We start from the raw sequence: 13,313 nt of genomic DNA, 5'->3' as shown, positions 1-13,313 counted from the left end.
AAATGCCACAAAAAAACGTGTTACGTTGGTTAACTACAGAACTGAACTGAATGGCTTGGTTAAATGGCATGAAGCAATTGGGGCAGAGCGCCCTCTACTGGAATGTAAGGCCTGTCCTTTTCAATGGTTCAACATCATGAGGGGTAACAAATCCTTTTTTTTAACAGGATATAAGCTAACAAAAAAGAATACAAAGACATTTCCATTGATTTAAATTGTTTCTGAGCCTGGCATTCACAATTTAGTTGAGCTCAATCTCGTTAAGGATAACCCTTTTAATGAGTTCCAGTGAAAGACAATACTTTTCCCTGCCTTTTTGTTATATTTTTTGTTTTCGCTTAAAACAATAACACTGCAGCATAGCATACCCTTAAGAACCCTGGTTATTATAAATGCAGATAAGATTCCCTAGAGCTACCCACCCTTTGTTACGGGGAAAAAAAGGCTTCACAGAGTCAAGAAGGTCAGAGTTGTTAGACGGGAAACTAGGCAGACCACAATGTACAAATGAACAGACGACCTGATATTGATGCTTTGTGCTGTGTGATACTATCCTGCATATTCCAGAATATTTATCTGTATTTAAATTTGACGCAGCCCACCGGGAGCGACATTGCATTACAGAAAAATGGTCACAGCAAATTTACACTTGTCAGATTTAAAGTTTTTTAGAGGTGTTTGCATTTGTGTGAACAAAGAGTATTTGACATAAAATTAACACAATTTGCTCCATAAAAGGCACATCTTTTTAAATCTGCTTTTATTAGTAAAATCATGTGTTTTTTTTGGTTACAGGATGTTAACAAAAGGGGAAACTATTGATAAAAAAACAACAACTTTAAAATCACAAGAAAATGTAAAGCATCATGAGACAATTATAATGCCCTGATTAATCAAACACTCATTCAGTAATTAAGTACAAAGACATGTGCAGTACATGGTGACTTCTTCACATCCATAGCAGCAACCAGCAAAGCTTTTCTACTGACACTGCCCATGGAACAGGCTGACAGACATGGCCAGCCTTTGTGCCAGGATGCCCTCCAGAGTCTCTAAAGACATGCGCCTCACATCATAGCCCCTCTTCGAGGCTTTTGCCTTGACGTTAATTGGCACAATCTCCTCCCCACTATTCGGGTCATTTCTCCCCACTGCAGCATGTGTGGGGAAAAAGGACTGCATATGGGCAGGAAGGTCAGATCTGTTTGATGGGCAGCAGTAGGCAGACCACATGTACTCAGGAACAGACACCCTGTTATTGATCCGCAGGGGTTCAGACTCATAAGGCAAGACTCCGGTGATCACATGCATCGACCCGTTGCAGTAGGCTTTGAATCTTTTTAACACTTCATTCTCCAGACCGTTCCACGAGCCACCGTTGGAGCCCGCTCGTTGAGGGACTACGTTTGTCAGGGTGAAGGTGGCCTGTCGGTTTTCTTTTGTCTTCTGGTGCATGCTGGGATTGAGATGGCCCCTTGTGAAGTTTGAGTTCCTGTAGTCGTTGGACATCGCCTGGCTCTCAATCACATTCTGATCCAGGTAGGTAGCAAACTGGAAGGGTGTCATCTCTGAGCTGGCTCGGGAAAACACCAACTTAGAGATGGAGAGAGAAAGACATGTGACCTTTTAGAAGCTGCATTGTCTGGCTTTTTTAGTTCAATTCATTAATGTAGTGAAACAGAACTTAGGCAACTCCATTTTCCTTTATTTGTCATCTCACAAGAGAAAAGATCAGCAATCTGTATTTAAAATTGGAGATTGGCTGTTTCTTATAAGTTAAATATTAAAACTTGCACCAGTCACACATTGACCATTAGGATAACTAAACAAACAGAAACATTGTCACCGTGTATACTGAAACAAACATACATTCTAATTAGCTTACATCAGAATGCCAACACTTTAATGAATTTCTGAAATCACAGCTATTTATATTTACACTCAACATTCACATGTGAGTTTCATGAACCAAATTAAGTTATGCTCTGTTGTTGAATAACAATTACCAAAGAGAAGCCCAGCTACACTCTGCCCTTATCAGGATACTAGTTCCTGCTGCTAATGTATATAATCAAAGTGCACAATGTATCTAAAACTAAAGACGCAAAACACAACAGTACTGCAACAAATCCTACCTTCACAATGGTTATAACATTAAAAACGAGCTGTTGCTAAACTTTCAGCAGATTTAATTTGGGAGGCTGGTAAACTGAGTTGCATTATACAGAGAGGTGTTGTATTCAGTCCACCCTCACTGATGAAATATTAGTTATAATAATATAATAATTATAAAAATATCAAACAAGGCTGTATGAACTTAGCATTTGCAAACAAATCATACTAAAAACGCTATTTCTTCTCAATTAAGAAATTGGCTACTCTTGTACATTGCACACTGTTTTTTTGCTTACCTGCGGCTCGTACTTCCAGGTATTATTGGGCCGTTTGCCATCTGCAAGACCGAGTCTGTACGCAGAGTACAGCGGTGCACGACTCTGCCGATGATACAGGCTGGCAAAGTGGTACAGGTTCTTGTAACGCTGACATATTGGCTGGTATCCTGCTGCATCAATACCCTTTGGTGGGGTTTTATTGTAGAAGAAATCAAGACAATGGGAGAAGTCGTCACTGATCTCACCAAGGACCTGGCCACCCAACCAGCAGAGGAGAAGAAGCAGAGCTCCCGTGCAGAATTTCTTCTTTTGAGACATCCTGCTCAACAGATCAGTAGGTCAGCTGTACTTATGTCTTCAGAAAGGAGATGCAAGCCAACATGACATTTGTTCAGACTTCTTCTCAGACAAAGCTTTAGATTGAAATAAAACCAATATTTTGAGTGTTCATTCAGCGCCTGAAGTATTTGCCTTTGACGACTGTCTGAGGACTGAGGTAGTCTCGTTTACACACTGAGTTAAAGAACCCTGTGATTGAGAGTGACTCCCCCCCATTCTCATGTCAAACTTCCCCTGTAAACCAGCAGTCAGTCTGCCTTCTAAAAAACATGGCTCTGCAAACACTTGTTTTCATTAGCTGAGGTGGACAGCTTTGTCTTTCAGTCTGTAATCATTTGGTGGTTTGGACTGTTTATTGATTAGAACAGTGTATATCTTAGTAAGATATGTTCCAGGTTTATAACAGGGATTTTATTTGTTTTAATGTGGTCAACGCTACAGGAACTGACAATGCAGTTTATTGTTGCTGACTGTTCTAGACGTTGTTGATCCCCTCCTGTCTCAAGTTTCCTCAAACTTTGTAAAAAGGTGAAACATCATGAGACTTCGATGTTTCCAGAAAATCACAAATGCCTTTCATAATGCAGAGCTACTTTATAAAATTACAGTCTGATGCTTGAAGTACAAACAATTATTTTGATTCTTGCATTTATAAGCTTTTTTGTTCTACACTGTTTCTCAGAGTTGTTTAATGCATGATAAGTCTGATATTATTACGCAAACACACTCGCAATTCAGCAAGTTTCATTCTCTGTCGAGTTTCTGCCTGATATTTCTTCTCTCATCAACACTTTTCTCTTTAAGGGAACCAGAAATATTTCCCAGAATATATAATCATCCAAACAGTAGTGCTGTTGTTTCTCAACCAAAGGTCTTGCTCCTTTATTTCATTATGTGATTAATCTGTTAGTGGGAACATTTACATTATCTGTATTTCTGCTCAAGTTAAAATATATGTTAACTGAAACCTTGGAATAGTTAAGATAGGACCAGGATTAGAAACAGATACTAATGATTCTTATTTTGAGTATTTATACTAGCATAAGGACATTGATAGAGTGCCAATAGGTCTCTTCATTTTTGTATTATTACGTGTTCTTAAAAAGACAAAACTATGAAATCTTGCTCCCTTAAATACACATTGACAAATGAATGTATTCATAGCATAAAGCATCGGCAGGTAAAGATTATGAGCAGTGTCTGAACACTTAGTCGAAAAGGAGTAGACACTGTTCAAATCTTTATCCTTTCTTTGAATTGTGGCGGGTAGACTGTTCATTATGGCCATCTAGCGGACATTCAGAGGAATAACACTCGGCAGCAGGCTGACTATCCCGGAAGCAGAAGCTAATAATGATCAGGTCGTGGAACTTACTATGAGTAATAACCATGGTAATAACCCTGCATTTACAGTCACTGGGGATGAATTGAAACCTGTGGCTGACCTGGAACGACCACGTTTTCGGTTTCCACCCTTTATATATACAGTCTATGGTTTCCACACAGAGGACAATTGCTGAGCCTTACATAAAACAGATATTAGCTTTCTGTTTTATACTGAGAAACAGAAAGTGCTCATACCAGATTGGTCTTCAGCATCTTAATATGGAACTTGTTGACCCTTTGCACACACAAAGGCAAGACTGAAATAAAATACACTTAAGGAGTTAGTAAAAAAAAGCAATAAAAGATCCACCTCTGTTGTCCCAAGAAGAAGCAACAATCTATGCTAGCCTACTTACTGACGCTGTGTCATTCTTTGTTTTGTGTAAATGACTCACAGGCTACGGGGTGTGTTTCAAAACTTCTATTGGTTTGCTTACCTCATGAAATAAGTTGGAATACATCTTCACTCTGCCAAATAAATGAGCCCTAAAGCTCTCTAATATTCTCTACTGCTACACGAGAGTTATGGTAATGAATGAGAGAACGTTTATATAGATACCAACTTGAATGCAGTGACTGAGTTAGTAAGTCAGTAAGTGTCTAAGATGCAAAGTCAATAACTTTTACCTACTATTAGCATATCCATACGTTCGTATATATATATTTAGAATAATAGATTATTTAGGCCTACTAACCTTTGTTGTTGGCCTAATAGAGAGAATCTCTACTCTTCAGTGACATTATACATTAACCTTTATTAATACACTTGATTCACTTAATTACTTAGATGCAGAAGTGGAAAGTAACTAAGTACATTTACTTAAATACTATACTTAAGTACAATGTTGAGGTACTTTTACTTTACTTGAGTATTTCCATTGTGTGCCACTTTATACTTATATTCATACAATAAAAAGGGAATTCATGTACATTTTACTCCACTACATTTATTACAGCTTTAGCTACTTTAAACAAAATGCATCTCACAATTAAACTAGTGGATTAACTCTTTAAGTCCCAAAAGAGTCAAATCATATAAATATTTTACAAAAAGTAAATCAGAACTTTGTTTGTCCATAAAAGTGAAATGCTATGATGCAACAATATTATCTAGAAATGTCACATATATAAATATAATTAGACATAAAGGCAATTTTTATGCACAATGATAAATCTTACGTGTTATACTTTAAGTACATTTAACTGCTAACATGTTTGTACTTTTACTTGTAATTAAGTATTTTAAAAATAATGTATTGGTACTTTTACTCAAGTAAAGCAGCTGAACACTCATTCCACCACTGCTTGGATATATTTTAATAACGACGTTTTTTTTAAAGGTTCCTAATGTAATTTTTTTCTAAATTATGTGTGGGCAACTTTACCCAATCGGAAATATATTTTACCCAGGAAAAGGGTTGGTTCATGAGGTAAAGGTAACCTTTTGTCAATAGATATATACTTTATAACAGCATAGGTTTGCTTGATAATAATACAAGCCACTTTACAGGGTTAACAATGAATAAATAAAAAGATAAAAAATGTAAATAAAATCGAACAATGAAACAACATAACACAAAGTCCTTCTGAAAAGGTGAGTTTTGTTCACTGTCTTAATGTTTGAGGGGTCGAACTCAGTACAGTACTTAGGTTTGTCCCCGGACTAATGCAGACCGTACGCCCTGTCATGGAGCAGCTCCAGGAGGCTCTCGGCCTGTTGCTGCACGTCCTCCTCTCTTCCGTGAAAACATGCTCTGCTGTCAGCCTCAGACCACTCCCTCTCAGTCTCGGAGGGAACGGAAGAGCAGTCAACTACTTTTTCTGTGCGGCTGTTTAAAGACTATGTTCACAGCAGAGAATGGCGGACGTCACAATTGAGGAGCTGCAGTGTGAGCTTACCTGCCCGGTGTGTCTGGAGCTGTTCAGGGAACCGGTCATCCTCGAGTGCGGACACCACTTCTGCCAGGTGTGCATCCTTCAGTGCTGGGAAGTCAAGGCCGACGAGTTGTCGAGTTGCCCAAAGTGTAGAAAGTCTAGCGGCGGGAGACTGCGACCCAACTCGCTGCTGTGCAACGTGGTGGACAGTGTGCGCAGAGCCCGGTGCATGGACACGGCCTCGGGGATAACCGGGTGGGACTCAGGGGGTCCTCTGGAGGAGCCGGAGGAGCGGGAGCCGGGGTCCAGCATGAGCAGCCTGGCCTCCTCCACCGGGCACTGGCCGCGCCTGGGTATGGATATGTGCGAGGAGCATGAGGAGAAGCTGAAGCTCTACTGTGAGGACGACCAGCTCCCCATCTGCCTGGTTTGCGGGATGTCCAGGGACCACAAGACCCACAATGTCATCCCCATTACAGAGGCATTTGAAAACTACAAGGTACGTTCTGATTGGCTGAGTTAGACAGTTTTTAACCAATAGATTGAGTCTAGCTAGGCCTAAATTAGGGGATAATCTTACTGTAAAACCACTATTACAAACGTTCCTCTCTAAGATAAAGAACTTGGTGATCATTATTTGACCATGTATTTTAGTCTTTTAGGGAGTGCCATGCATGCTCCTCTGACACACCTCTCCTTGTTCTTGGAAAGAAACATATCTCAGGTTTGTCAAGCTAAGCTGTCCTAAATGTCAAAGGAAACCTAGTTTATAAGGATTGTATTTAATAAATGAACTCATTTGCTCTGGCTTTAGCAGATGTGGTGAAATGGCATTTATTATTTTAAAGCAGGCTCCCTGTTTGCCTTGGCAGCCTTTGGGTGTTTTGCTATTTACAGGAATTCAGCAGAACAGTGTGAGCTCCTTTAACGCCCCCTATGCTTTTAACCCGACAGCTGACCATCATCAGTTTGTTTGAAGAGTCTCCGAGAGGCCTCTCATGTTTCACCAAGACAGAATTGTCCACTTTGTTTGAATTTGTGGCTCTCAGCAGTCTGTTGAGGACAGGGTGTGCATCATATGACTCCCATTAAGGATGTTCTTGTTTTTCAGAGCCGATACACCAATTGAATCAACTTTGAAGTATAATCCAGTTTAGCAACACCACCTCTGTTTGATGTTTATCATGTGATTGTTTATTTGTGCTGCAGGATAAGCTGTCTATCGCTCTGGAGAGGGTTGAGCTGCAGACAGAGGAGGCCACGCTCTTCCAAAGCCAGACCAGTGAAAGGATCCTCCTCATTAAGGTATACAGATACATGTGTTTATTTGTTTGTGAAGCATTGGGAAACACCCTGGACATAATCCCAGCAAATACATGCGTGTGTGTGTTTGCCTGTGAATTGAACCTGCATTTCTGGTCACCAAGAAACATTCCTCCACCTTTACCTGTCTGACAGCGAGACTGATTGATGACTAATCCTAACTATGACGGGCAATGACACAACAGGTTGTTACTCAGTGTGGTTTGTTCTCATGTTTTGCAATTGTAGAAGTTTCTCCTGAAATGACACAGGTGGTAAATAAACATTCATGCACATCATCCCGTTTGTCTTTCTCACAGTATCTTTTTTCACAAATGCGGCCCTCAGGTCTCTTATCTAAAAGTAGCGATACCACAAAGTATAAATACAATTTATTTGTTTATGTATATCGTATTTATTATCTGAATCTGCACAGTAACACAAATGTAATATTGTCATATACATTTTGTGGAGTAAAATGTGCAATATTTGCTTCCAAAAGCAGTGAAGTAGAAGTGGCATAAAATGTAAATACTTAAGTAAAGTCCCAGTACCTCAAATTTGTACATAAATTCAGTACAGGTTAAATACTTACGTAACTTTCTACGACTGGCTGACACACACACACACACACACACACACACACACACACACACACACACACACACACACACACACACACACACACACACACACACACACACACACACACACACACACACACACACACACACACACACACACACACACACACACACACACACACACACACACACACACACACACACACACACACACACACACACACACACACACACACACACACACACACACACACACACACACACACACACACACACACAGTACAAGAACTATGTCTCACAACCTCACAGAAAGAGATAACAGCTGGCTGAATTTATGCTGTGACGCTTTATCCAGCACAGCAGCTCTTACCTCAAATAGTGGTCTGTTTGTGTGTGTGGGTGCGCTTGTGTGTGTTCAACCGAGAAATGAGTGTAGCATGTTTGCTTTGTTAAAGTGTTTTTTGCTGCTACACATATCTCTGCTCTAGGTTATTACACATTTTTCTCTATCCTGTCCTTTCTGCTTGTCTCAGCACGTCTGTCTTACTGTCTATCTGTTTGACACAGTTTATATGCACATACACAGATTTTCACTTCTGTTTCTCTGCCGGTATGACAGGATGTGGGTCAACAAGTTTCAGAGGAAGTTTGGCAAGCTTTCTTTTCCGGCCAATTTCTCTTAATCTGTGTGTGTCTGTACGTTTCTTATCATTATTGCTTGTCTACCTATCAATCTTTTTCTCTATCTACCTGCGTCAGCAATAAAGGAAGTATTGCTCTCCTTTATTTAGAAATGTAAAAGTGTAAAGCTCCAGAAAGAGCTACACAAAGTCAGATTAATATATTTTCAGGCTAATGACGAAAAGCTACTTTAGCTGCTAGCATAACACCTACATCTCAGATAAAACTGCATTATGGGTAATTTAAGTGGAACGTTTTGACAAAAAATGCGAATGTTTGAAATGAAAAAGACCATATTTTAGTTCTGCTGTGTAAAATGTCATCCCACTTTAAAAAAAAACGGTCTGTCTTTGTGTGTGAAAATGATGGCAATGCTAAATTGGTTAATTCTGATAAAATAAACTTTTAAATATTAAAAGCAAGCAGGTATATCAGAAGCAACATGGCTTTTGACCTTTTTTTGGTTTAATTTAGATGTTTAAAATGTCATTACTTTGGCCTCGTGTTGAAACATATATTTACAGTCTATGGTTAAAACTGAAACACTACAACTCCTCTTCCATGTTCTAGCTAATGGGGTCCTCTGTGTTTTAGGAGCGAGCAGGAGACCTGGAGGAGATGGTCACCGCAGAGTTTGGCCGTCTGAGGGAGTTCCTGCTTGAGGAGGAGGAGCGCATAAAGGTGAAACTTCAGAGGCAAAAAGAGCAGAAACTCAAACAGCTGGAGGAGGCGCTCACTGAGACCACAGAGCAAATCAGCCAAATGGAAAATATAGCCGACGAGCTTCGCCTCAAACTGACAGAAGAGGAAAACCCTGAGCAACTCAAGGTATGAGAGAAAAGTAATATATGATGCTCATGATGCTTGTAGAGCACATTTATTTTACCCCTTATAAAAAGTCTGGAAATACCAAAGAATGTTGATATTCTATTCTAGATGTGCAGTTTTAGATATTATCTGCATGTTACAGTAAAGAGTGAGGTATTTTGTAATTATAGGCTTGTTTTAATCTGCTCTATTTCAGGGAATCAAAGACTTCATTGGAGGGTGAGTATTATCACAATTGATCATTATCGCTAATGTCTTAGTTACTTATTAATTTCTAGATAATCTCCTGGTCTTCTTGTACTTGACTGTTGCCCTAAATCTAAAGTCACAATGGTGTATTGTTTTGTAATTATCTTTGAGTGTTGCTGAAACAGGATGTTGGGGCATTGTTGTGGTTTATCATGTTATCTTTGCCAAACATTGTCACGCCAACTAGTGACCACTAGGTAGCAGTCTTACCATTTGCCAGTGTTCTGTTGACATTTCTTCTTAAATAGGTGTAAGAATGCAGATCCAATGTAATTATACGACTCAAGTCCACACTGCTTGCTGTACATGGCTTAAATCTTCACTTTTCTAAGTCGTTTAATATATATTGGTCTTGTATTTTATAAGAAACATAAATTGTTTACGTATGTGAACGGACAACAATACCATAACAGTTGTAGCAAGGTGTATACACTAAAGCAGCCACAACAATAGATATATATTATAGGAAGTGAAGTGAAAAGGCTTTTTGCTTTAAGTTATTTTATCTCTCAATGTCTTTTTTTCTTTCCCTCCGTCAGGGCTCAGAGCTTTTTTGAGCAGCCCCCAGAGGTGACTGTGGATCTGCAGTCAGGAGAGTTCCTGGGACCTCTGCAGTACAGGACCTGGAGGAAAATGAGCTCAATTTTTCAGCCAGGTAGTTAAACACCTAACACAATTATGAAAGCAATGGCAATAAATGCGGCAGAGGCTCAGTTGTATCAGTAAAGCTTAACAAAAACGTAATCTTATATTGCAACTCGGGTTCTGTGAAACATTGGCAGTTTCCAAGTCTGTGCCTCTTTAAAAAAGAGTTTCCTTTATCTATTAATACTTGATTTGCTTTGCATTTTATGTTCCGTCTCATTATCAACATGCTCTGCCTAGAGAAGTTGGACAACATGAGTTTTAAACTTGACTGTACCTGTTCTCCAAACTTCTGTCTTACTGGGTCAAAGTCAAGATTTATTTGGGGTCATTTGAGTCAATGACATGTAATCAGGCATTGTTGTTGATCGTGCAACACTAGACTGCACTAAAGAATGGAGTTACATCTTGACGCATATCATTTATATTTTATTTGTATCCATGTAGCTGATGCTCTTATCTAGCTCGTCTTACACTAATTAGACAGAAAGGCATTCATTCATCTAGTTGGAGGTCACAGCCAGTCTTTCTCTGTCAACAAGTTTGTTGTTGAATTGCAACATTTCTAACCCTTCTCATGTTATGGCCCTCTTAGCTATCACCTCTGTGACCCTTGACCCGAACACAGCTTACCCCTGCCTGTGGGTGTCCCCGTGTTGCACCAGCGTCCAGGTGGGGAGAATCCAGACCAACCTGCCCAACAATCCAGAGCGCTTCACCCGCTACAACATCGTGCTGGGCTCTGAAGCCTTCTCCTCTGGGAGACACTACTGGGAGGTGGAGGTGGGCAACAAGACAGCGTGGGGTCTGGGCGTGGCCACCGCCTCCGTCAACAGGAAGGAGGAGATCAGCCTCTGCCCAGATGACGGCTTCTGGACCCTAGTGCTGAGGGACAACGGTGACGGCAGCAGCGAGTACGAGGCATGCACTGACTCAGAGGAGACCATGATATATCCCTCCAAACCCCCCAGCAGGGTGGGGGTCTATCTGGACTATAGTTCTGGTGACGTTGGGTTTTACGATGCAGGAAACATGGCCCACCTCTTCACCTTCTATGGTGCAACATTCAAAGAGCCTGTTTTTCCGTACTTTAATCCCTGGCCAATTATCAACGGATACAACAGGGAGCCCCTCACCATAGTTACACCACACTGGGGATAGATTCCCCCTTCATCTCAGAACAGATCCAGAATAAAACTGCAGGACAAAGTTCATCAGATGTGGTGATAATGAACTTGGAAGTGACCCTGAAACGTGAGACTTTAAATAAGAAGATGAAACTACTAAAGAACAAGACAAGTGTCAGACAATGTCAGACAAGTGAGACTTTAGAACACATGGCTGTTGATACTCTATTTGTCTTATGGTCAACACATCAAAGAAAATATTTGTAATGTTGAATAGATGTGTGCCTGGCCTCTCTGGACGAGCTTTCACTACGGGCCCCGGCATGTTTCCACCTGACAACGTCCGTGAACTTCATTCCAGAAATTCATTCCAGAAATTCTCAGATTGTCTCATTGATGTTATCATGTTCCCGATTAGCAGTTAGTCTAAATCCAAAAATATTGCGAAGTAGGTGCTTTTCGCTTTGACATCAAATCCTCCGCCTTTCTGTTTCTCAACTCTCCGTGATAAACAAATGTGACACCCCCGCTGCTCTGTGCTGCAAATCTGCCGCTGTGAGGATCAGGCACTTTCAATTTGTTGTTACAGTGTCCACCAATTCGTCTAAGAATGTGGTTTTATTTCTATAAAAAAAAGGCTAAAAGAGAGTGGGGGCAGTTGGGAAGTAATTGAATCAGTGTATGCCAGAACACTGTTTCACCAGAAACTGACTATGATGGCCTACTAACAAATACTGTCTGTGTAGCCAAAGATGGATATATTTCATATCTTTATGACATATAGGAACTTCTTTGTATTTGAAATGATAGGAAGTGCCATCAACCTCATGGCATGTTTACTGCCCTGATGCATTGTCAGCTGTGACACTTTAGACAAGTGTGCTTTTCCAAGTCATGTTGGTTGGTTAGTCAGTTATCAACTTCAAATATCACAACTGGACTCCAATCCCGCCTTTGAAACCTCTTAAAGATGATTAAGAGAAATGAGGGACATCTGAGATATATTTTAAGAGCCAAAGCGTCTTCTTATGTCATCATTAACTTTTTATTTTTAATACATTTGCTTGTTAAACCCTGTTTTCACTTTGTCAGCACAAGCTTTTAAGAAAACATTTCCGTAAACATGAATGGGCTTGGGGCTGGGAGCCAAATGAGTACAGAGAAACAGACTACTTTTTGTGTTGCTTTTAGTGTTGTTGAGAAGAAACACAAAGAATGGCAATATCCTATTTTGTATTTGTTCTGAATTCATTAGAAAAGTGGTAGGTCATATCACTTTGTAATGTAGCCAAAGACTTAAAGGGTCCATGACAAGTTTTAGATTTTTAGGAGCTTATGAGTTATCATGTGACAGCTAGCTGGTGCTCAAAGATACACACAATGCAATTTGGACACTGAATGGTTGTTTGAAAAAACATTTAAAAATTGTATTAACAGTCGATGCAAAATATTTTAGTGTGTGTTTTGGAATAATATCTAACATTATAATATCATATATTTTTAAACCGTTTTATAGCTGTTATATATCCAATCATGTTATTCTAATAACATGTAGAGTTCAACTGAGGAAATGATGTGTAAAGCAGATGACTACTAATATTGGTTTCTAAATGCCTTTACTTTACAAGGTAAATATACATGAATGTTCCATCACAATCAATACAACAAACGATTGATCAGAAATATTTTCTGAGTGTTTTTAATAAGGAAAACACTATCTAGAAATGTGCCGTTCGATTTTAATAATTCGATTAAATGTCCTACTAATGTTGTTGTTTCATTTGATTCCACCAGAGGGCGCCCTCATCTAGCTTTGAAGGCAGCACCACTGTCTCTCTGTGCTCTTTATAATACAACTTTAAACTATAACCATAAGGAAGCTATCTGCAGACAAAATAAAGCTT

The 13,313-nt window shown here is 39.7% G+C and overlaps 2 protein-coding genes across 2 annotated transcripts; one reads left to right on the top strand and one right to left on the bottom strand.

Annotated features, from left to right (window-relative positions):
* Positions 1 to 743: 743 nt before the first annotated feature.
* LOC117453735 (endonuclease domain-containing 1 protein-like) lies at positions 744 to 2,919 on the bottom strand. The gene is made up of 2 exons (XM_034092688.2): positions 2,412 to 2,919; positions 744 to 1,593 (listed from the first exon to the last, which is right to left on the bottom strand). Exons 1-2 carry the CDS (start codon positions 2,709 to 2,711, stop codon positions 982 to 984), a joined length of 912 nt encoding a protein of 303 aa, XP_033948579.1. The 5' UTR covers positions 2,712 to 2,919; the 3' UTR covers positions 744 to 981.
* Positions 2,920 to 5,798: 2,879 nt separating this feature from the next.
* LOC117453734 (zinc-binding protein A33-like) lies at positions 5,799 to 13,176 on the top strand. The gene is made up of 6 exons (XM_034092687.2): positions 5,799 to 6,492; positions 7,203 to 7,298; positions 9,155 to 9,388; positions 9,585 to 9,607; positions 10,177 to 10,292; positions 10,878 to 13,176. The coding sequence occupies exons 1-6, from the start codon at positions 5,977 to 5,979 to the stop codon at positions 11,441 to 11,443; spliced, it is 1,551 nt and encodes a 516-aa protein (XP_033948578.1). The 5' UTR covers positions 5,799 to 5,976; the 3' UTR covers positions 11,444 to 13,176.
* Positions 13,177 to 13,313: the final 137 nt, after the last annotated feature.

The sequence above is a fragment of the Pseudochaenichthys georgianus genome, chromosome 10, assembly GCF_902827115.2.
Source record: "Pseudochaenichthys georgianus chromosome 10, fPseGeo1.2, whole genome shotgun sequence".
Classification (NCBI taxonomy): domain Eukaryota; kingdom Metazoa; phylum Chordata; class Actinopteri; order Perciformes; family Channichthyidae; genus Pseudochaenichthys; species Pseudochaenichthys georgianus.
Note: the sequence above shows the minus strand (reverse complement) of the source record. Positions and strands in the feature narration are given on the sequence as shown.

Bases quoted from the DNA above. Each gene is read 5' to 3' on its own strand.
- LOC117453734 (XM_034092687.2), top strand. From the start codon at position 5,977: ATGGCGGACGTCACAATTGAGGAGCTGCAGTGTGAGCTTACCTGCCCG. The intron at 7,299-9,154 runs GTATACAGATAC...TCTGTGTTTTAG, and splicing joins AAAGGATCCTCCTCATTAAG to GAGCGAGCAGGAGACCTGGA. The intron at 10,293-10,877 runs GTAGTTAAACAC...TGGCCCTCTTAG, and splicing joins GAGCTCAATTTTTCAGCCAG to CTATCACCTCTGTGACCCTT.
- LOC117453735 (XM_034092688.2), bottom strand. From the start codon at position 2,711: ATGTCTCAAAAGAAGAAATTCTGCACGGGAGCTCTGCTTCTTCTCCTC. The intron at 1,594-2,411 runs GTAAGCAAAAAA...TCCATCTCTAAG, and splicing joins CCTGGAAGTACGAGCCGCAG to TTGGTGTTTTCCCGAGCCAG.